This window comes from Lutjanus erythropterus, chromosome 6 (assembly GCF_056507025.1).
Source record: "Lutjanus erythropterus isolate fLutEry1 chromosome 6, fLutEry1.hap2, whole genome shotgun sequence".
NCBI lineage: Eukaryota > Metazoa > Chordata > Actinopteri > Lutjaniformes > Lutjanidae > Lutjanus > Lutjanus erythropterus.
In genome coordinates this window covers 32,499,427-32,523,756 of record NC_139322.1, presented here as the reverse complement: position 1 = coordinate 32,523,756, position 24,330 = coordinate 32,499,427, and the positions used below count along the sequence as shown (strand labels likewise).

The 24,330-nt window shown below is 39.3% G+C and overlaps 1 protein-coding gene across 2 annotated transcripts in view; it reads left to right on the top strand.

The window, feature by feature from the left end:
* tafa5l (TAFA chemokine like family member 5, like) overlaps nucleotides 1-23,049 on the top strand; it is a 76,962-nt gene extending 53,913 nt beyond the window's left edge. Inside the window, exons 4-5 of one of the 2 annotated variants that reach the window (XM_084721691.1) lie at nucleotides 16,959-17,002; nucleotides 21,035-23,049. In XM_084721691.1, coding sequence (XP_084577817.1) covers nucleotides 16,959-16,982 — 24 coding nt within the window. In that variant the 3' untranslated portion in view covers nucleotides 16,983-17,002; nucleotides 21,035-23,049. Of the gene's footprint in view, nucleotides 1-16,958; nucleotides 17,007-21,034 lie in introns of both variants that reach the window. The other variant, XM_084721690.1, reaches the window with a different exon arrangement.
* Nucleotides 23,050-24,330: the final 1,281 nt, after the last annotated feature.

The following is a 24,330-nucleotide window of genomic DNA, read 5'->3' as shown; positions in this document are numbered from 1 at the left end:
TCACCTTTAAGAAGCAGGTGCGAGAGGAGCACAAGCAGTGGCAGCATGACAGCAGATTTACGAGGAGGAGACAGATTTCCTGGTTTGAGAAGTGAATGTGCAAGAGTGCACTATATATAGAGACGTCTCCAAAGCAGCTTCATGTATAAATTGTTTAATTTACATTAACACCTGCAATTTGTAATACAATAAATGAACTGTTAATGTCTTGCAGACATGTATCTGGTTATATTTTACAATGAAGCACCTTGAAATTATGTTGTATTTTATAATTTATTATTATCATCATCAATATTATGCAGCTCCACTGGCTGAGGAATGGGGAAGAGAGACGGTGTGAGCTGAAGTAGTTTGGCCATGAGATGTTTTCCATCTCCCTCTCCTCTTCTTCCTCATCCTCATATCCTCCTCCCATCCTTGCTCATTTGTCCCACTAACACTACCATAGGTGGAGCAAACAGAACCAGAAAGTATTTCTGAAGTTTGATAGCCTGTGTGCAAAATTATGCCCAGGTTATCCAGCAGATATCCATCCAGCATCAGGCTCTGACAGAAGCACACATACGTTTCTCTCACCAGGGCAGGGCTGTCTCATGCTCAGACATAATGTCTGTTTCATTTTGTATGTTATCAATCAAAATTGTTTAATCCTTGTTTTTCTGGATCCCAATAAATACACAGACACAAACACTACAGTTGCTCCAGCTGTCATGCTGACTGATCTGTAAAAGCTGATCTGACAGCTGTGATCCTGTCCCTTGTGCACTTTGCAGGTCTATTTAGATTTATTAGGCTTTATAATGATAATAATAATTCCTTATTCCTTATTAGTGAGATTAATTTTAGAGACACACACTTGTGCATGCTGTTTTAACTTAAATGAAAGGTGTTTTGTGATTGTGGAGACATTAGTGTGCGCCTCAGCCAAGTGCGAGACACACACACCCACACACTGTTAACTTCAATATTTACACTTCATTGTTGATAGAAAAGATATTCAAAGGGCACTTTTCTCATCCACACAGTAGCATTCAATGCCACTTTTTTTTAGACTTAGTTGACTTAATTTCAGTTTTGTTAAGATTATTTTTAGTTTTCAGTCGCAGTTTGGTTAGGTTTAGGCCAACAAACTATTTGGGTAAATTTAGAAACAAAAACTATGTGGGAAGGCTCGGAAAAGATCAGGGTTTTTGTTTAAAATAGACTGTTTCATAACTTTAGAAAGTCTTTCTGGCAATCACAAGGACGCATCATGGAGGCAACGAGAACTAGTGAATCACAGCACCGTACTAGTAGCCAATCACAGCACAGTAGGGTGGGATTTGCAAGAGTTCTGGAAATCTCGGGTTTCCTTTGACACACAACCCAGTTAGGGACGGGCTTGACGTAGTAGCCAATAGTGCTGAATGAGTGTTAATGTAACACCCACGCAGCCAGAAAGGGACAGACAGTGGTCCATTAACCTGGCTGACTCTTCCTGTAGTGGGAGCTCTGGGTGAAGACTGGGACCAACCACAGCCTCTGAGTCCTTCAGTGGTTTGACATCCGTGAATACAGTATAAGGGTGTTTTGCTTGTTTGGTTTGACTCCTGGCACCCTGGGACTGAGTTGGCTAACTTAGCTGCTGAGCCCGGTTCTGTTGCAGCTAAGTTAGCAGAAACTCTGACCCAGAGTTGAAGCTGAGCAGCCAGAGGATATCACCTATTATAAATATGACACAATATGACTGGGCAGGTGATCTAAAAGCATTTTTCATTTCATCTTGACTTAAAAAAGCTTAACTGATGCTCACATCCTGTACTGCACCTACAACCTGACAATGAGATGGAGATGAACAGAAGAACATATGAAATGTTGACTAAATGAATCTCACACGCTGAAAAACATTTGATTACCTACTGATGTTCACACCTTCTTTTTTACAAGTTAATTTAGAACTATGAAGTTGTTCCTTTAGATGGGTAAATGACAGAATAGACAGCAAGCCATGAACAGCAGTTAACAAGATTATATCTGAAAATATTTATTCAATATTAACTTTGTGCAAGCTGTTATTTAAGATGGGATGAAAACATTTGCTCGTGCAACAACATTCATTAATTGAGCAGCTGTGTTGTGTAACTACAAAACATATATATGTATGTTCCTCCAGGGAAGCATCTCTGTTGTCATCTGTTGTTTGTCTGATGTAGCAAGCTTTTGTTTCGTGAATCTTTTGGCACCAGCATTTACAGTTTACGTTTTAATACTGAATGCTGTTGAGCTTAAAAGTAAAAGCAGACCCGCTAATAATTTTGCCCTGGACATGGTGGAGTCCTGTGAATGCTCAACATTTTTGTCCAGAGAAAGACATCTCAACATTTCCATTTAGCTTGGATGAATCCTGATGTGATTCCCTGATTTTAGTTTCCACTTGCACCATTTATTCCTAAACTTTGCGGTGCTGGAATCTTGCAATCAAGTAGGGAGATTTCTATGATCAGAAAAAAAAACTCTGATTTTAACTAAACCATTGCCTTCCCTCATCTGTCCATTCACAAACTAGCAGCTATTTGCAGATGAGTATTTTTTTTTATTTTTAATCTTTAACCACCAACTGAACATTAGCATAATGAATGTCGTTCACAGAGTGGTAATACAATGAAACACTACATGAATATGAACCAAGAATGAATATGTCAGTAGACTGGGCTTTCATCTTTTTACTCATTGTTGTTAAAATTATCAGAGTGTACAACTGAAACCTTTGGAAAATGGTGTCCTATCAAAACACTCTTGACAGTCAAACAATGAATAAATTCTCAAAAACTTAATGATTTTAAAAAGCCCATTGTTTTAATCTGTTGTAATGTGTGTAATTTTATTTTTTACATTATATTTTGTGATTGCAAATTCTTTGTAGTAGCTTTAATACAAACTAGAGTAGCAAAATGTTATCAGCCAGGTCAAGTTAAGGGCTTTGCATATGTGACACCAACCTATTCTACTATAAATATTATAGCAGAATAATATAATAATCAAGTAGTGCTATTTATCCATCTAGGTAGTTTGGCCATGAGTTACAGAGTTTTGTAGAGATTGCCCGTGGAGATGTCTGCTTTCTGACCTTGTTTTGAGCAGTTTCACATAGGAACTACTTAAGTAAACTGCTTTTTTGCCGCTTTGAGGCCCACAAACCGATCTCTTTTCATTAAGAGAGGGCAGACATCTCGATGGCTAATATCTCCAAAACATGGCAACTCACGCCAAAACAGTATAGGTGAATAAAAATCACTGCAGGCAGTCTGTGATTTGAGGGGAGGATGGGGGGTGCCATCCCCCCTTAATAGCAAAAGGACCAAAGTTCGTTCACGAGCTGTAAGAAATCATTAATCATTTTGTGAGGGAGTAGATGTTTATAATGGTCAAATTGAGCAATATATTAAGGGAGTCTGGTAGGCTGAACTAGACTTTTGTTTTCAGGATAACAGGCTTAGCTTTACATTGACAGACATTTGATACTTATAAACAGCTGATCAACTTAGAATGTCAGACTTGTCATCACTGACGTACTAACTTTTGCACAAGCATTTGCTATATATTGCTCCTTTAAAAATGAACAGAGCGCCTGCTGACTACAGGCCAGAGGAAAGGGATCATCGGTTTAACTTGACATACCAGTCTAACTGCACCACACACACATACTGCAGGCACCTGCAGCTCTCTCTAAACGCAGCCCTCCCCTCCTCAGCCTGCCCTCCTGTGTGTGCAGCTCACGGTGGCATTGCCAGGTCACACACTCCAGCCTAACCTGCTAATGGAGTTTGCATATGCAGCCCGCTCTCCACTGCCAGCTAGCCATTAATATGAATCACTCTCTGGAGGCCCCCCCACCAAACAAGCTAGCAATTTGTCTTCACTAGTGAGCTGCTGAAAGGTCTACATATGATATTCTCCGAGGTGGAAAGCACGATTGTGGAGGGGTGGGGCGGGGTGTTATGAGGTCCGTTTCATGCACTTGACAGCGGGGCGGGGTGGTGGTGGTTAGGTTACACAAGAGCACGGTTGTGTGTGTTGGATGCGTGCGAATGTATGGAGGGGTGGAAATGGCTATCAGGTGGAAAATTGACAAGAGAGACAGACTGACTTCAGGACGGTAAAATGATTTTCCTCCTTTCAGGCGAGCATGAGGGCTGTGAGATTGCATCACTTGCTCCCTGCTTGGTGAGAGCTCTGTCGAGAGCACTACTGAGCTCCATTATCAGCCTTTGCTAATCAAGTGATGGGCTCAAATTGAAACTGCACTTAGTTGCTTCTTCAGTTGCAAACTATTTTCCCAAATATTATGTTCTAGGCTTCAAATGTTACTGCGCAGGCTTGAGGGAGCTTAAATTATGAAATACGAGTACTTGAAACCCTGATTTGATCATATTCAGACTGCGGTTTCATGTGTACTGCCTCCCTCAGACAATACTCGACAGTAGCTGGGAAAAAAAAAACCTTCCTACACCCACACAACAAATGCCACTGCTCAGCTAGTGTGTGGCCTGAAGAGAAACAGAACAGTTGCAGTCGGGCGTTTTTGCCAAACGAAGGAGAGTTGCGAAATGAACAGCATACACATAGACATGCACACAGAATGCAACCCAGTAGGTCAGAGTGGCTTGCATCATGTTTTTTAGCATTTTCTTTTCTTTTTTTTCTGCTCTGGTGGCCCTCCTCCAGCTATGTGCTCTTTGTTCCAGCATCAGCCAGGGCGAAGAGCTAGTGGAGTGTGTGTATTCCTGCCAGTGCTGCTGTAAACATGAAGACATCATAACCACTTAGCTCTGCAGGCTTTTTGAAAGGATGCCATATGACACACAATCTTGATTTGCGCAGGAAAAAAGAAGGTAAAGGGCGTACCTGCATGAGAAATAGAGAAAAGGCAAACAGGTGTTTGAAGAGAAAATGTAAAAATGTGACACAGACGAGCAAAATAAACAGAAAAACTGGATTTATTGCACCACATCAATACAAGTGTTCCTGTCTGGTTCTGAAGGAGTTATGAAATTCTCACCTCTTATGAAAGCGGTGAGAAAATTACATGGACAGATGATTATTTCACAGTGCAGTTATATAACACTTGCTAGCACCTCAGTTATAAAGGCTTCAATGTGTACGACAAACGACCAGGCAGCCAAGTCATGTGTCGCCATGGTCACTGCTGTGCTGGCAACCCATCTGACCAGAGACAGACTTCTAATGAGCTCGCTGCTCAAAGACAACGCAACACACTCCCTGGCTCTGTCAGCAACACAACTGTTGGTGTGCAGTTTGTTGGAATGAATTGTTGATTAGTTGGTGAGGCTGGAAAGTCGTGTCGGGGATAACAGATTTCTGGTTGGCTTTGTGTCTTTAGTGTAAAGGATGTGGCGTCCAAGTAAGAATAAAAAGGAAGCAATGAGATTTAAAATTGAGTCTCAGGTGTGCTGCCAAAACAACTGGTGAAATCTAATATTGTGAAATCATTTCACTTTTCCTCCAACTGTGATTTGTTAGAGTTGTTGGACTTGTTGGAAGTGAGTTATTTCAAACTGTACAAAAAGCAGTTGGAATTATCACAGCCCTATTGGCAAAGCTTTATGTTTGGTAATTGGAAAAATCCAATAGAGACAAAGCACAACATGTCATAGTCTGAAAACCACACCCACCAGAGGGAAAACAATCAGTGTCATGATATGCAACACAGGGCTGAAATGCTAACAAAATGCTTGCAGCTGAAAGGAGCATTTCAGCACCCTATGTCTACCAAAGACAAAGAGGCATATTGACAAACTCAGTAATGTGGTCAATCTCAACTCACTGTTACATACGAAATACGAAATGGGTACAATTGTCATCACTTCCTGGGTCAAAAGACTCTGGTGGTCACAGGTATTTATTGGCTCCAGTTCCAGTTTGCCGTGATATAAGCATGACACCCAGGTGGACACGCTAACTTTCACCTTTTTCAGTGGAGGCAATGAAGGCTTGTTGCCTCTGTCGGTAGCTTCTGTGGCTTTTGCTCCTTTTCTATTCGCACAAGTTTGCATGGCTTGACATGGTTTGATTCAGCCCAGCGTGGTGTTTGCACCCACTTAAAGGTGACATGGGTTCATCACAATAAAAGTCCCATTATTTTCACATCAAAAAGCTTTTATTATTAGGCAGTGTTTGGTTTTCGTCAGCAATAAGTAACTTAGTAAGCCTCGTACAGTTGAAAGTGAGCATGCAACAGTGAAATGAAGCAGATGCCTGAAAATGCAAACAGAGACACAAGAGAGAAGCTAAACTTCAAACCACAAAGATTAAGTTAGAAGCTACAAAAGTACTGTGAGCTGAACACACAGACTTTTAAAACCCTTTTTCTCTCTGCTCTCCTGCACAGACATGAGTTGAGTCTCAGCTTTTGTGGACGAATCAGAAACAAAGACAGAAAGGCTTTAATCATTTTAAAAAAAATGTTAAATTTGGTGTAAAACGGTATCAGTGCCTTTTCTCCTTATCTTTATTTTCTTTGAGAAATGACCCACTGAATGGCCAGCAGCGAAATACTTTGATATTCACAACTATTTGATCGAATCAAAAGTTAAGATCACCATTTAACCCAACAAAGACCAAAACCAGGCCTTTAATAGCTTAGTTAGCTTCAAACTCTACATTTTGTCTGGCCAAATTAGCAAATTTAACACCCACTTAGGCTGTCAGGATCCCACAGCGTTCCTGTTCTTCTTGCTGATGGCTGATGTCGGGCTCAGTAGCTTGTAAAAACTAGGGCTGCTCTGATACCAGTATCGATATCGAAACAATGCCAGATACTGCTTAAAACGGTGGTATCATGTGGGCAAGTACACAAATCTGTGCACCAATGCAATAAAACATATTTAACTTACCTAGAAATGGGACCCACCTCCCACCCCAACACACACACATATACACACACACAAACACACACACGGTAAAGTCATGTTCTATCAAAAAAAAAAATATATTTTTAATGCGCTGATATCGGATAGGTGCTCAGTATCAGCTGATATGCAAAGTTCAGGTTCTCACTTCCAGTTTGGTTTAAAATAAGTATGTTGGTTACCTAAGTTAACATGCTTAATGTAAAGTTGTACGTTACATGAGTTAAAAAGGAGTAAATGCTGACTATTGGTTTCACGCTGCACACAAAGCCCAGGGTGAAAGTCCTGAGTTTGTTTGACTTGGACTTCACTCTTTATACTACATCACCTGACTTTAATGGCACATCAAAAGCTTAAAGTTTAAAGCATAGGGGCACTGACCAAGCTGCCATATTTGACATGTTTGCATCAAGAACAGGCCGACCCTACTGGCGGTGCATTCCACCACATACAGCTTTTAGACTTTTTTTTTTTTTTTTTTTTTTTAGCATCTGTAAGTTCATGCAATAATAAAATTCAACAGATTACAATGAATTGTTTTCCCCTCCGGTGTCGACGGGATTTAATTGCACACTGTCTCTATGAAAAGATTACCAGAAATGACTTCATCCTACTAATGAGTATTGCCTGTGAAGCAAAATTTTGATATTTTGACCCCCATTATTGTCAAAAAACTATTAACATTTTCCTTCATTACCATGAACACACACACTGTAGTTCATTGTAAGTTAATCCTACATATAACGTCCTGCAGCCACAGCAAATTAAAAATTAATCCACCGCTTAAAATATTGTATGCATTTACTTTTGTTTGAATAATGTTTGCTAAAATGTATAGTGCCCAGCTGTTTCAGAGTATTACTGAGCCTTTACATCATTAGTAGGAACCAGAGGGCTTGTGTCTGAGGCCAAAAACAGGGTAAGGAAGTCAGAAAGTATTGAGAGACCGACTAAACCGTTGAGTCCACTGGGCATGGCACATCTGCGCCACGGTTGAGAAAGCGTTACAGCAGCGGGGCATTTTGCCGCCTGATTATGTGAACTTGCTCAGATTTTGTTAATTTGGTCCACTTTCCTTGACTTTTGTGCTACTACCATGGATAGACATAATTAAATAGTTTCTCTTTTTTCTTTTTTTATGATCACAAGTCAGCACGGGGGTTTTCATTTTTCAAAACTGGCTAGATTCTCTGTGCGGTTTCTGTGTCTGACTTCCTGCCCGCTCATTCAGAGTCTGTAAAAACTTGACTTGGGGTGTATTTGAGCAGAGCGGAGAGCTGCAGCGTTGTGTAGAATAGCCACAATCTGCGCTGACAGACGTGGTGCAGCCGTAACGCAAGACAGCCGTGGAATCAAGCTGTACCACACTGATGGTTTAGGTCTTTAAATGAGGTTGGTTTTTTTTAGAGGAAAAACTACAGAATAAGACTTAACCTTTAAGAAAAATAATCAATATAATATATAGTTAAGCCTGTTTTAGAAAAATATCATATCTGTTACAGAGGAAAACAAGAAAACAAACTCTACACATAAAACAACATAATTTTTAGTAGGCTTATATTGGGGGTACATTCTTGAATTCTGCTTTTAAGCGACACAACCGCTAATCCAAATACAACATAAGTCAACCCAAAAAACAGAGGTGCCTTTATGATTTATTGTATTATGAGTCTGAAAAAAAAGGTTTTTATATTTAAACCACTAATCTGCATGTATGATTCACGTATGCTTCATGTGTGTACCAAAACATAGCATTTTGCACAGACTGATGTATCACAGCAGCACTGGAAACAACCTGTGACCACTGCTGGCTCTGTACAAATGAAAAATGATAATCCTGCAGTCGGTACTTAGGAAAATGTATTGAAAAGATGAGCAAATTCAGGTGAAAAGGCTGCATTCTGCTGGTGGTGACAGGCCACATCCACATCAAATCTTTCATCTTTGAATGTGATTTCATTTTTATAGACACAGTTCCCTTTTGGTTCAACCAAATCCTTATCTAAACTGCTCATCCTGCTGAGAATAAAATCTATTTTTCAAGATGTCCTTCAGTGCTCTTTTGGCTTTCAGCCTAATTTGCAGTTGCATTAGCGTGTACAGTATGTGACTCTGCACTTATCTTTTCTATGATTTGAGTGTATTTTTTTGAAGTTATGTAAATTGTTGCTTTTTTGTTCTGTTTTGCCTCTTGTATTTGTCACAGAGCTGCCTCCTGAACCTCTGGCAAACAGATTTGTATTCTCAGCGTGATGCCATCTTTAGATAAAGGTGGTCTGTGACAGTGAAATCACTTTCATTAGATGCTGTAGCTATGACCAGCAGCATTCATTTAGCCTAAATAAAATGCATAATGAGAGAAGTAAAGTAGGTTGTTTCTTGAATAGTAACTCCTTGTACTCAAGGCTCTACATGCAATAAAAATGGGCAGTGACTAAAAGGATGTGTTATAAATGGTCTTATTTCGAATACAGTGAAAAAATATTAGCCAGTAAATCAGGACTGGAGGTCATTAGAGAAATGTTTGCATCTTCAGAATGCATTGAAAAACCTGGCCAGAGCATTCTCAAATATTAGATATGCATGCTGTGCACCGTGTCTTTCAATGCTCTGCTGACTTTCAGTCTCATTTGCAGTTGAAATTATTAAATTCTGTGCACCAGCAAGTAAATTCCAACGATCGTGCACAACTAATAATAAAATCTATTTCTGCAGTGTTGTGTTGAAAGAAGCAGAGTTTTACTTTTACTGGAGTAAAAGTTTACTGGAGCAGCGTCTGGCAGGAGAGATGAAAATGTGCAGTAAACTTAGACTATTAGGTAACACTTTATTTGAAAGGGTGTGCGTAAGACTGTCATGCATTGCCATAACCATGTCATGACAGCTGTGTTGAACATGAGGGGGCCTTTATGAATGTATATGACCATTGTCGTTAAGTGTCATTCAGTAAATTAAGTCATTTTTAATGCAAACTTAACCTGTAAATATATTTGTCATGACAAATTGACATTATTAAACATAAAGAAACTGTTTAGCTTTATGTTATAACATTACATTAAACTGTCATATCTGGTTGGTTTTGGTGCAGGCTGTCATGAGACCATTATAAGTGTGTCATGAATATTTTCCTTTACCTCAAGTAAAGGGGTACAGTTTGGACTTGTCATAAAGATGTCATTAAGGATTATTACATTGCCAGATGTTTTTGTCACCGTGTCATGAATAATTTCCTGGACTTCAACTAAAGTAGTACCATTTGGACTTACCATAAAGGTGCCATTAAATGTTATAAGGCTATTTTGACAACAGAGTACAGTTCCAGAGTAATTTAGCTTACACAGTTAGCTGATTGTCAGACAGCTACTTTACTTGTACTACAGTAGGCTGTTATCTGTAGCTGGTGTTAGCAAGTTAGCTCGTTTAGCCATGGAGCTAGCTGACTTAGCCCCATGACATAATGGACATGACTTAATGGCATCTTTGTGACAAGTCTGAAATGTACCACTTTATTGAAAGTTCTGCAAATTATTCATGACACCATTACAAATGCATTTGACAGTGTAATAAAACTTAATGAAAAACATCTTTATGAAAAGTCCAAAATGTAGATGTTGTCTTGGTTAATGTCAAGTTGTCATAACAAAGACACATCACACAATATCAACTTTGCATTAAAAATGTAATAGTTGACCAAATCACACTTAATAACAGTAGTCAAAAATGTTCATAAAGACTGCTTCACGTTTATGATAGGTGTTATGACATGGTTATAACAGTGTAATGACAGTCTTATGCACACCCCTTAAAATATAGTGTTAATGACTATTATTTTTTATTTGTGGTTAATATAATGACTTGAATGCACCACCATCCTTTCTTTAATACGAACATCAGACAAAAAAGCATGTTTTTATGTTTATCTGGCCCACCTCCAACTTAAAGTACTCCTGTCATATTGTATCTGACAGCCTCTCTCTGGATCCTCAGGGATAATATACTGCAGCCAGGCCGCCTCGCCTCTGGGATGCACATTTATAAAATGACTGACGTTCAAACAACACGCATGCCCCTGCCAAACATACACAGAGTACACAGAGGTTACGCTCAATAAGCGGATATACTCTTCATTTCAGTTTCATTTACAGATGTTCTATTTATCAAGCGTAAAAGAAAAATGCACTCCTTTGGTTTCAACTCATCTGTTTGTCAGATGCTGTGACATGATCATCAGTCTTTGAGGAGATAGCGTGTGGACTGATGCAGAAAATATATTGAAATAGGTTAGATTGATAGAGATGTTCAGAAAAGAGAGAAACGGCTAAACCGAGCCCACCCCTCCGTTACCCATTTTCCATATGCGTTATCACAGGTGTCACGTTATGGAACATACCGCAGGAGGCTTCATGGTTGCATTTACAGTATCTAATATTTCGTTTGGTGTACATTCACAGGGCGTTACCAAAAAAGGCAACTACATTGTTTCTTTGTTTTTGTTTCCTCTGGTACTGCCATCATCTATTAAAAGAGCTCTTTTTTCAGCTTGCCTTTGCCGGGCGCATGTTGCCCTCCTCTCCTCTCTGTCTGAGACCCGGAGTGAATGTGGTCCCTTCTGCTGTCACTTTCAGCGTACTTTACCCTGCTCCCCTATTTGAAGTTCTGTCATTGCCAGGCTTTGAACTGCCATTTGTGTTTTACCCTGCACAATGCTTGTCTCCACAGCTTCGTCTGGTGTGAAATTGTCAGAGCCATAGGCCACATTTCAACACAGGGTTTTCGTAATAAGTAATGCAGAAAGCCTGTCTATGGACAGGACACATTCAAGCGTGCTTAGCAACATCCTATTTCAAAGCTCTGATGCTCTGTGTGCCCTTTGGATCTTCTGTTCGTGGGTTTTTTTTATAAATTATTTAGTGCTGCTACCAATGATGCAGCCAGTCAAAATAATTTTTGTCTCATTTAAAATTCTGTTGTCACCCTTAAAAATAACCCTGGGCCTGTTTCCAGTGGTATAAAGCGATGATTAGAGTTATAGTTACCTGTTACTGTGTAGGTTAAGATTTTATGAATAAAACACATGATCACAATCTATAATATGTTGCATTGTTTTAGATTAAACATCAAGCAGTATGTAAATACTTAAAAATAACATTATAACTTTATTTTTTTCCAACAAGAATATTAAAATGCTGATCAATGTTAACATATTAATAATATAAATCAAAAATATAATATTTATAATAATGTTACATTCTCTATATATTTGTGCTCTGGATAATTAAGTACATTTTGCCATTAATACTTTTACTGTGAGCATATCTGTGTTCCCAGGGTTCTATGTTCTCAGGGTTCTACGTCCCCGCGGTCTGATGTTCCCAGGGTCCTAGGTTCCCAATGTCTTATGCAAAGTCCTGTGTCCCCAGGGTCCTATGTAATGACCCATTATGTGCATTATAGAACAGGGGAACACAGGACCCTGGACACATAGGATCTTGGAAACGTAGGGCCCTGGGAATGTAGGAAAGACCCCCTTTTTACCTAATACCAGTGGTGTAGTATATTTTACGTGATTTACTACAAGTCACATACGCTTAAATCATGGCTAACCTTTTTGCAAACCATGCTGCTGTGTTTTACAAATTTGAATGTTTTTCCTTTCATTCTAGGCAGCCTTGCCTTTCCATTCACTAGTATTGGTCTGAAAATCAATATGGAAGCTTAAGTGATATTTATACAGTATAGAAATGTCAGCATAGTATATAAATACCCCAAAATGCTAAGCAAAAATGTAAAGCATATATGGTATATAGCTACAGCTACACTACATCACAGTTGTTCTACTAGCAGTGGATCAAATGTAGTGACTTAGAGTATAGGGATTTATATCACAGAATTTTGCAGCTCCCCTCAGCAATCAGTTTTTTAGCTTCGTTTCAGACTTCTTTAGCTCACTGTTTTGGTTGTCAAGCCCATAAATTCTTCTTTCATTACTCTCATTTCCAGCAGCAGGCAGCTGTTAAACTCACTGAGCACTACTTGCCCAGCAACAGCAGACACCAAAAGTTAGCAACTACATTGTAAGAAATGCAGCATTTAGCAGCTAAAGAGCCAGATATTTCCCTCAGGGTCAACAGTTAACTTATTTGTTAACCACAGCAAATAAAAATAACTAAAAAGGCAATTAAGTGAAATGTAAACTGTGTACTTCAGTTTAGTAGTAGCACAAGCAATAATAAATGATTCAGAACTTCTGTGAGAAAACACATTGAGAATCACATGAGGAGAAGAAGATACGGTCCAGTGTTCTCCTCACTCAAAGCCTCTCCATCCACTGTCTCTGTCACGGCCTGAATATATTCCCAGACATATGCGTACATGGATAACTGTGGACGGTGCACATAGACGTAACATGACAAAACCTTAATATTACCTTGTGCATGAACATGATTTTTGCCTGAGTCATATCAGATGGATTTTCATCAGTTATGGTGGTTGTTTAACAGTTAAGATAACAACTCCCACGGTCCCACGCCACTTCACATCATCAAACTACGTCTTTTGTTATAGTTTTAATGCGAGAGAGGCCCCTAGCAAAATAGAATTGACACATTACGTGTTCAAAAATGTACTAGTTAGTTCTCAGTTCATGATTGTTGGGCTATCGAAAGCAAAATTAATTGAAACTGACGTCCATACCACAAACACAAATTCATGCTAATGTTGTTCCATGTCTACTGAATGTGTAAAAATATGTCAGTGTTGTGTTTACAGCTTATTCCTCCACCCTGAAGTGTAAAAAATTAATTCAATGGATGCAGTGAAAATTATGAAACACACTGCAAGGTATAGCTTTTCATGCAGGATTTTTTTATTTTCTTGTAATAGACTGTTCTTACATTATGATTTTGATACTTTGACTTCAGTAAACAATCTCAATTTTGAAACATAGATTGGCTTTTAATTGGCGTTTAAGCTGACAGTAAATGATAAAAGGAAATTTAAGATCTAGTTAGCAAAGATGGATTTATTTATATTCCATGGCTCTGACCTGTTTGTGAAATTAAGGTTTGGACTCAAATGCAGACAACTGAGGCAGACTGGTGCAGTTCAGTTATAGTTATTAAACTCAAAATACAATGCAAAAGGCTTACATGTATTCAAAGTCCAGAAATTGGAATTAAAAACAAAAACAAACATGGATGGATGGAAACAAAAATACACCACGCAAAAGTCCACAAGGAACACCAGGAGGTCAGACATACAGACAAGGACGAACTGGCATCAAAGGAGGGAACAGACACAAGGCTACATACACTCGGAGGCTGAGCAGGGGCAGGTGGAAACAATCAGAAATCAAAAGGACAGGAAAACAGACAAAGACAGAAAGTAAAGACAACAAAGACACATAAGGGAAGATTTTACCAACATAAAACAAAAAGTGACTAGACAGACTGTGACATGACTGAACCACATCTGACATCACTATTACAAGAAAAACAAAGAACTGTTCAGACTCTTCAAATGTTCATTTATTTATTTTTTCTACTGCATAACAAAAAAACCCCCCACAAATATACTTTGGCTGTCATAGAGCATTTTTGCAAAATAATTCAAATAAATTCTTCGACATAATCTGTAAAATCAAATATTATTATAGCTCTAATTTCATTAATTAATTATATAAATTTCCCAATAATTTATCAGTCCTGATTTCTCCAGGTGCCTCCCCAGAAGTAAAGCAGAAAATGCAACCAGATGCTTTGCAACTAATGTTGGTTTTGTTCCTCTGAGACAGCTCTGCCTCGGATGCTCTGATGTTTGTGCACATCAGGCTCATGCTCTGGCCGTGAAGCATCCACTCAGGGTCTTCAGTAGGCTTTAGTCGTGCTTGTTAGCCTAATAACACCAGCAGTTCTAGTGGCGGGTAATGATGGGCACCTCAGTCTCCAGCTGATGAAACCAGCTAAGTCCTGTGCAGGAGTCCACTTGTTAGGAGAGGCCCCGGGGACAGGTTTTTACTTACTGCAGTGATGGCACAGCGCCTCACTCCATAATGGCTGGGTGGGCTGCTGCTGGTGAGAATTTTGTGGCTTGAAGTGCCACCAAATATGCAGCCTCTGCTTTGTTTCCCCCTGAGCACTGAGCAAACAAGCTGTCTGCTGTACCTGCAGTGGCTTCCCCCCCCCCTCTCAGCTACAGAGATTTCTGGGAGTTGTAATGCAACCTGGGCTGAGGGTTTTTATTTGCGTAATGTGAGCCATACTGTATCTTAAAAATACTTTGATCCTAAAATATGTTGCGCTGATGATAAGGAAGGAAGTTAATTGAATCCCTTAATATTTTTTGCCAGTCTCCACTGGCACCCTCTCAAAGATCCAGGCAGTGCACCTCGTTTGAACTGGGAAACTTTATCATTTATGCACAGTACTCAGTGTTTACAAGTGATGATGAAACAAGGGCACCCCGAGCTCAGAGACAAGGTCCAAATGTTTCAATTTCACCGCAACATAGGCAATTAGCAAAGCGCTTATTAGTGTGCCCTCTTTCTCACTCGTTATCTGTGAATCTGGCTCATCCCTTGTGCCAGCGGGAGATGAATATGTCTTCGATGTCCTTGGATTCCTGTCTTGTAAACACCATAGGCGGTGAGCACTGTTTACCGGTGTGCATGGCAGGCAAACAGCCGGCTCCGTCTCCTGCACAGCCTCGTCCCGTGGGGCCGAACTCACCTTGTTACCCTTTTAATTAGTAAGAGCAGTTAATAGTGCCGGCCGCTTCTGCCGCCTCAGCACTCTGCCCCGACTTGAAGAATCCCTCCAATCGATACGGCAAAGAGTCCGACTGAGACGGGGAGTCGAGGGAGAGGAGGGGGGGAGCCCATTGTGGGAGCAGCTAAGCTACATTCATGATGTTTTTTGGAGAGAAATCAAAGAACATGCTATTTTCTTTGAAGGAAACTTTGGGTCGGGTGTATCAATAACTGTTCTTTCTCATTTTTCCTCATGCATTTGAAGGGATAACAAGGTCTCAGGGTTTCTCATGCTCATTCCTCTCCTCTCCCACATTTCCTCTCCCTCGAAAATGAATGTAATCAAAAAGCTAAGGGTTTGCTCTGCAGATTCTATTGTGCCCTTATAAGCTTTTATCCCTTCCAACCGCCTGCCCCCCGTGCTCATTTCTTTTCTTGTTTTGATTTAAAGATGCAGTGGAAGTACTTAGCATTTAGATGACATGCTGCTGGAGAGGTGTGATGGATCAGCGCCTCTTCAGAGGACTGAATTTCTTCGACAGCACCGGGGCCAGTCAGCCGGCCGGTCGGACAGACAGAGCGACAGAGCGCAGGACGACAGGCTGGGCGGGCAGTGGAATACCAAGTCGGCCTCGCTGCTGCAGATAGCCTGGCACAGCCGAGAGGGGAGAGCGGAGGCTGCTGGGAATGCCAATGCGCTGCCCAGACAGCCGTCTCGCCTTGGCTCCTCTGATTGGCTAAACAGACCATTAGCTTCCTGATTATGATTAGCCGAGTCATTATCTACACAAAAGTGGCTCATTCACCAATATTAAGAAGGCAAGGGAGCTGTTTTCTTCCTCCGGTCAAGGGGAAAACAGCGTGTTTTCATGTGTTCTCCTCAAGATGGATGTAGGAGGCAAGAAGTTGTTGTTCACAGAGAAACAAAGTGGAACACTGTTTATCACCGCGCCCCACAGCTAATACGATAAAATTTTCTATCTGTGTGATGCCATTGATGGAAGAAAGAAAAGGTCTCTCACTCGTTAACGCGGATGATGAGGTGCCCATTACTCGCTCGTATTTTCTGGTCGAGGAGAGAAGCGGCGTCCTCAGAGGTCATAAAAACAGGGAGAGAACAAAATAACCTTCAGCTCGCGTCGTCTCGCCTTAGATATAATTGGAAGACAGGCCATCTGTGCTTTTAAATGGACATATGCTGCTCTGCGTCCAAGGCCAATATGCTGAGGGAGGGTTGAATAAAATGTTAGTGAAGGCTGGCCCTCTGTTCCCTCAGTGCTGACCTTCTACTTTTTCTTTTCCAGCCTTTGCCCAAGGAGCCGTCGTAGGATGCACAGGAAAACAGCAAGTATGTGAGTATTAGATATTTTATTCTAATTTGTGTGTAACCCTGCCTAAGTTCACTCTGACATAAAAGCAACCAAAGACATTCTGATTGCACCAGGCATAAATAAGAACTTTTAAGGGGAACCTGATGAACAGCAGAAGTCATGCTTCAATTCTAAGATGTATCAAGGTTCAGTGCAGCTCAGACCTGCAATGAATGAGCCATTAGAGTCTATTCATCATGTATTTTATCCGGTGCTGCTCTCACCACTGAGCTTAAATAAAGATCATCCAGGACTTGGAGAAGACACAATAGAATCCTCCATTTCTTTGGGTGCAGCCACTTTGATGTATCTATGCAAAAAAGAAAAAGAAAAAGGGGAAATCAAAGGGTGTTATTGGAAGTTTTGAAATGCATAAGGATGGAAACTGAAAAGCTCCACTGTTGTTACATCAAAGAGAGACGGCTACTTTAAGTGCCCGGGCTTTCTTGTAGGACAGAGGTAGAAAACAGATAGGAAAGGGAGGATGTTCTTGACAATAGCAGTAACTGGAAGAAAAAGCTATGTTTTTCTTTTTAAATCACGCTCTAAACGCCAAATATCTAAGATGCCTGCATTACATTCCTCCAAGTCGATATCCATTTATTAAAAAAGTCAGCAGGTAAACTGGAGCCAGGAGCAGGTTAGCCCCACTCTGCTCGCAGGTTAACTCCACTTCCACAAACATTTTTCTTTTCTCCAAAAAACAAGGAAATCTATTCAAGATTAAACTGGATTCCACTCTCGAGAACATTGACTGAGTGTCCATGAAGCTTTTATATTCTGCGGAACCACAGGCATTTGGAATCTGCATGCTTTATGTCTCCTAGCCAATATTCTAAGATTGATTTTCCCTCTTCCACCGAGAAAACAAAATGAATCACGCGCAATTACCAAGGACAGGGAGAAAGGGGGAATTGGGGGCGTCATAAATATTTATTTGCCAGCTCTGGGAATTTGTGCAATTCTGTGTGGATTTGCCAACTCATATTTAAGTGTCTGAATGATTTATATGGGCAGTCCTGGGTGTCACATTTGTCCACTGTCACCCTGGATCATTTATGTATTAACATTTATGGATTTATCCATATAACATATTCATGGCATAGTTGCATTATCATTCAAATAGGTTTCATGATCGAATGATTGGCTAAATTAAGTCATTAACTGTGGAATTTCACAGGAGGTGAAATGTATTCCACGTGGAAAAGCACGTACACTCATTGGCCCGTCCCTTTACAGAGTCATTCATTAAATTTTCTTTGTTAAAGACAGGAAATTTTGCCTAAGTGGAGCTCCAGGAACTGGCCTCAAATAAAGCCCCTTATAAGACACGAAATATGTAAAATTAATTGTTTTATATATCTAAGTAATGGCTTTTTGTCAATTTGGCATGAGTCTGTTATTTAAATGTTTATTTAGACTGTTATGGAAAAGAGACACAGTTTTTGTTCTCATCACTGATGAGTTTTAAAACCTATTTTGGTGTTGAAGCTAGGCCTGGGCAATAAAACAGTAGTGATATGTAAAGGCAGATACTTAATTTCGTACAATAAGAAACGATAGGTCAGCTCGCCAGTATGGAAGATTTTTTTAAGCTCTATCTGTTACCTGTGCGCCTTAATAAATAAAGTGGTCAAATTCAACATAAGTGGTTAAACCTATAAAATGCAATAACATTTCTGCATTAAAATGTCTAAAAATGCCATTTTGTTGAGTTCTGCACCCAAATGATTCCAACAATGTTCAAACCCAGAGAAATCTGTGATTTGTTCGTGGCAATTGTGTGTTTCCTGCTAGCCGTTGCTAGCTAGTTGCTAGTTGCTATAACTTCCGGGAAAAGATATGCCAGAGAGTGAAGAGGGAAGTCATGCAGATGACTGATCGTAACCATAACTTTAATATAACCATGCCATGTCAGATAGATTTTCATCAGTTATAGTAGTGGTTTAAAAGTAAAGACAAGAACCCCCATGATCCCTTTTGTTATTGTTTTAATGTGATAGAAAAAACAGGTCATTTAAAATGATCAATAATCATTATCGACCAAAATTAAATATTTTATCGTGATTAATTTTTCAGCCTGGCCTTGGTTGAAGCCTTAATTAATGACCATCCTGAGCATTAGGGAGGCCCACCACCTTCTCACAGTGGAGCCCCTCTTAGTATTTCTCATCTCATTCCATCATTTAATAGATAAAGTTAACAATAAAAGTGAAGAGATGTGCAGAAACTCTGTTGCCTGTTTTATAATACCTAAGAGTGCACAAGCAGAATGACAAAACGTTAATTTGGGGCTCTCATTTGATTCTTAATTAGCTCACATGCCGTATGTTAAGTGTTTTGCTGAAGTTGGCACAGATGAAAATTGAAAATACAGGGAGGGGGTGCTGGTCTGATTATTACTGTGGTTTTTTTTTTTTTTTTTTGGTTTTTTTTTTGTCCTGCACTATGAAGGTAAAAAAATAATGATAATATCCTCCACAGATTACAGTTGGCTCAGTCAGTGATTTGTGGTTTATTAAACTGATTTTATTTTTGATAGAAAATAATGAGGAAGTGCTGCTTGGATCTGACAGTGATGAGACACAAAACAGGTGCTCCTATTGCACAGGTAGGCAATCAGTGTCTGCCAAAAAAGGGGAACGAATTCCCAAAAAAAGCCAAGGCATGCTGCTGCGTTAAAGTAGAAAAATTAAAAAGCCTTTATTATAGCGCGAGAGATGCACCAATCCACTTAATTTCAGGTTTGATTCACAACTTTTATTAGTAGTATTGCAAAGTGAAGTGTACATTTTACAAATTCAAAAAGTAAATGTGAACACAGAATACATAAATTTACACCATTCTTCCTCTAATGCTGCTATGATCATATACAGCATCCTACCTCTCACCCAGTCGCCTCCAACCTGAGGGAAACAGACATGTATGCAATATGTATGACACCTAACCAACACAAAAATAGAGAGTGCATCAGGTATGCAGGATGTCCACATGAGCCCACACTGTCACTGTACACACATACAAACATGCAATCACACTTACAGTGACTCACAGTGAGCAGTGATTTAATACATATCTTGGAACTGGTAAAAGTCACAGCTCTAAAATATAAATCATACATTTACATACATACATACAAAAATACATATATTTAAAGTAGTTACAAGTCAATATTGATGCAGCCACAAACGTCTGAAGCCCAAATTGTGATTCATCTTCTACATTAACTAAGACTGGCTGCCAGGTATGCAAGAATTGGACTGATCTGTTCTTATTTATGTATGAGAATCTTTCGAATGGAAATAAATTCAAGGATTTTTCAAACCGAAATGAAACATCAGGAGAGTCATGACCAATCCAATTTTGACGAATACATAACCTTGCAGCATACCAGCAAATTCTCAGTATACATTAACACTTAACAGCATGTCTTGCTTAGTCATCTGATACTAAAATTACAGATGCCTGTACTGACTTGCATTTGTCTCGTGTTACATTACTGAGGGTTATGGTCAAGTTCCACCTTTAACATTTAACTCATAGAATTCTAGGAGACAAAAAATATGGGTACTGGATATCCATTTATAACTTTCAGTCTGATACCAATATTCAGTGAGATTGTCCCAACTCTAATACAACTCTAATAAGCAATGATAATTAAGTGATTTAATAAATGTATTACATTTGTCTCATGAAGGTAGAACATGTGCATTTAATCTTTTGCAGCTTTCTGCATTTTTAACTCTAAACCTTAACCTATATCCCTTATTGTGGCGGTATCAGAGTGGTGATACAGAAAGTGTAAAAGAAACGTCACCTACGTTTGACCTATAATTGCCATGACTTTTAAATTAAAGTGGTACTTAAAGTGGCACTTAATTCCATTACAAGACCGACATCTTTGTCAGCACATTTATGTAACAAGGTGCGTATCTGAAAGTGGCTCATGAAGCAACTGTTTGTTGTGATTTTTTTTTTTTTTATCTTTTTCTTGTATATTTCCTCTGCAGGTTCATTGACATCCATGTTACAAAAGGGACTGAGGCTAATCACTACATCAGAACATTGTGTCCATCCACCAACGAGGCTCCCAGACTTTACACCAGGCTTGACCTTCAGTAAAAAAGAAAATATAGAAGAAAAGAAAACAACAAAAAAAAAAAAAAAACACCCCAGAGTTTCTCCAATCACTACTATGAAAGACTCTCAGCAGACACTTGTGAGAACTCTGAGAAGTCTCAAGTGAGCAGCATGGTACACCATCGGCATTAAACCTCCACCGCAGCCAGATTCACGGACAGATCACAGATCAAAACCCCTGTGAGGACCAGTTATCAACAGGGCAGTGGAATATTCATTGAAGTACATTACATTTTTTTTTGTCTTTCTTATCTGACACCAGGTCTGCAGAGGGACAGCTCCTTGAAGATTTTTCAAACCTTTTGTGGCTTGATTTAGACTTTCCAGAAGGTCTTTCAAAAGTCAGCCCCTTCATCTTCTTTACTATCCTCGCTATGAAGCCGTCCAGGGTTATATTCCGGCCAAGTTTCTTTAATGACAGCTCGCTGCTGAAGAGTCGTGACTTTACAGAGGTTGAGCCAGGCCACACCGTCCATTGGATTCAAGCCTTTAACACCTTTCTCTCATTTGGCAGGGCGAAACTTTACGAGACCGCAGCCTCTGAAATCTCTGCATACAAACTGTACACAGGACGGACATTGTGAAAAAAAAAAAGTCTATTGGAATGTGACGACAGAGACGAGTTGACTGTCTTTCCTCAGATAATGAAGGTCAAATGTGAAATGTGGACGTTTTGGACAACTTAGCTTATAACTTATGTTTTTTTATGTGGTGCCAACATAGACTAGAAGAGTAGTTTTTGTCAATGAACCTCACACATCTTGTACACACCACCGGGAGCATTTAGCAGATGTGGACCCCTGGCTCATTTTAATGGTCTATACTTTGTGTGTGTGTGTGTGCATGTCTGCATCTGTCCATGTCTGAACTGATGTGTGTGTGAGAGTGTGTGTGTGTGCGCGAGTATTTGTGTGTGTGTGTGTGTTCACATCCAGAGATACACTGTGAAATAAGTCATATCCAATGCATTATTCATACTCTTGTATATTTTTGGGACACGCCCAGACCAGAGCTCACCATCTGGCAAAAGAAGCATTTGTGATTTTACAGATGTTGGATCTCATTTGAATCTTTACAAATGAATCCTGTTTTTTTTTTTTTCTTTTCTTTAATGTCTTTCCTTTAGTACATAGAGATATTTATATTGGGGGGGAAATATTATTGAAACTGGGGACAGATCTACCGTATGTCACATAAGTTAAATTCTGTAATTAAAATCAATTCATGTGTGATTAAATGTATTCAGAATACTTGTCTAAATTGACTATATTTTGATATGAAATGTTTTGGCCAGCTGGAAGTGCTATTTGCTGATTTCAGATGCTTGATATATTTGAAATTATGTATATATATATACTGTATATTCAATTAATGTATTTTATGTTCTGTGGGTCTCATTCGAAGAGGACATAAAGAACAGGAGGAGCACAAGAGGCATTCTTCTGAGGTGGACACAATAACACGAACACCAGTAAGATATAATGCAGAACATAACAAAAACACAGTCCAGATACCACAACACAATATGCTGCTGCAAGATTAACATATAACATCTCATAAAAATCATCAGCAACACTTTATTTGAAAGGGTGTGCATAAGACTGACATAACACCATCATAACCATGTTATGACAACTATCATAAACTATGATTGTTTATGACTGTTGTCATTAAGTGTTATTCGGTCAGGTATGTGTGAAGTTGACATTGATTGAGATGTCCTTGTTATGACAACTTGAGATCAACCAAAAGAGCATAACCTGCCATTACCATGCCATAGCAGGCCTAATTCACAACCATAGAAACTATTTAGCTCCATGTGTTGGCATTATATTATACTGTCATATATGGTTGATTTTGACATTGGCTGTCATGAGACCATTACAATTGTAAAACGGTGTCATAAATGATTCCCTTGATCTTAACTAAAGTTATATATTTTGGACATAACAAATACAGCTCAAATTATGTCAACTTTGCAATAGAAGGGACACTATTGACAAAGTGACACTTAGTGACAACCATCATAAACATTCATTAAGACTGCTTAAAGGGACAGTTCACCCCAAAATTAAAAATACATATTCTTCCTCTTACATGTAGTGCTATTTATCCATCTACATAGTTTTGGTGCGAGTTGCCGAATACTGGTGATAAGAAATAGATGGTATAAAAAAGGCATTTGAAAATCTGAACAGCAATGTCTCCATCCAGAAATCATGACTTGGTTACTCAAGATAACCCTCAAACCTTGTTGTGAACAGTTTCATGTAGGAACTGGTATATCTTACCACAGAAAGAAAGTAGTTCCAACTTGAAACTGCTCACAAGGTCTGCGGAAAAATATCTATTTTTGATTTTGGAGACTGCTCCTTTAATATTCATGACATGTGTCATGCCAGTCTTGCAGTCTTGCACATCCCTTCAAATAAAGGGTTACCAAATCATCTTCACAGAGGTAGTCTTTTTTGGAGACTGATTGCAATAGATGGCATTATATTATACAGGTGTTCCTGTTAATGTGTCTACACACTGTTTTTTTCATTTCTTTGTACTAAAAAAACTGTACATCTCCATCTTAATGTATGCATTTGAGGATATAAAGAGAGCGTCCGCTCCCGGGAGCTGTGGAGTGTGTATTTGGTGCGTGTGTGTGAGTGTTTTCCAGGTCAACAGTGGTCTGTGTAGTAAGAAAATACCTATTTCCACCTGATCCCATACCTTTGATTTCATGCTGCCTTTATTTACCGCTTCTTTGGTTTTGCACTCACCGTAAATAAATTGTCCCTTTGATTTGAGTCACTGTCAAAGCAGGAACTTATGCAGTCAAACTCAGCAGGGCAGTGGCAGATTAGATTTGGATTTGAGTAAAATATAAATAAGAGCAGATAAACAAATATTGGACCTCCTTCTCGATGTATAAAGTGGATTAAAAATATCTCGCTGTAGGCAGCCATTTATACCAGCACATATACTCAGACTAAATTCTGCAAGTTTGAACACTGAGCCACCGACTCAAGCTCTGGAGGGGCTATCTGTGGCCACAAGCTGAAGGAGTGTCCTTAAATTGTCAGGGCTATAAATGCCTTTTGTGGTCCTCAAATGTCTATATATAAATATTTTATACTTATATTTCACACTGTCCCTATTTTGAAAGAGGCTTTGG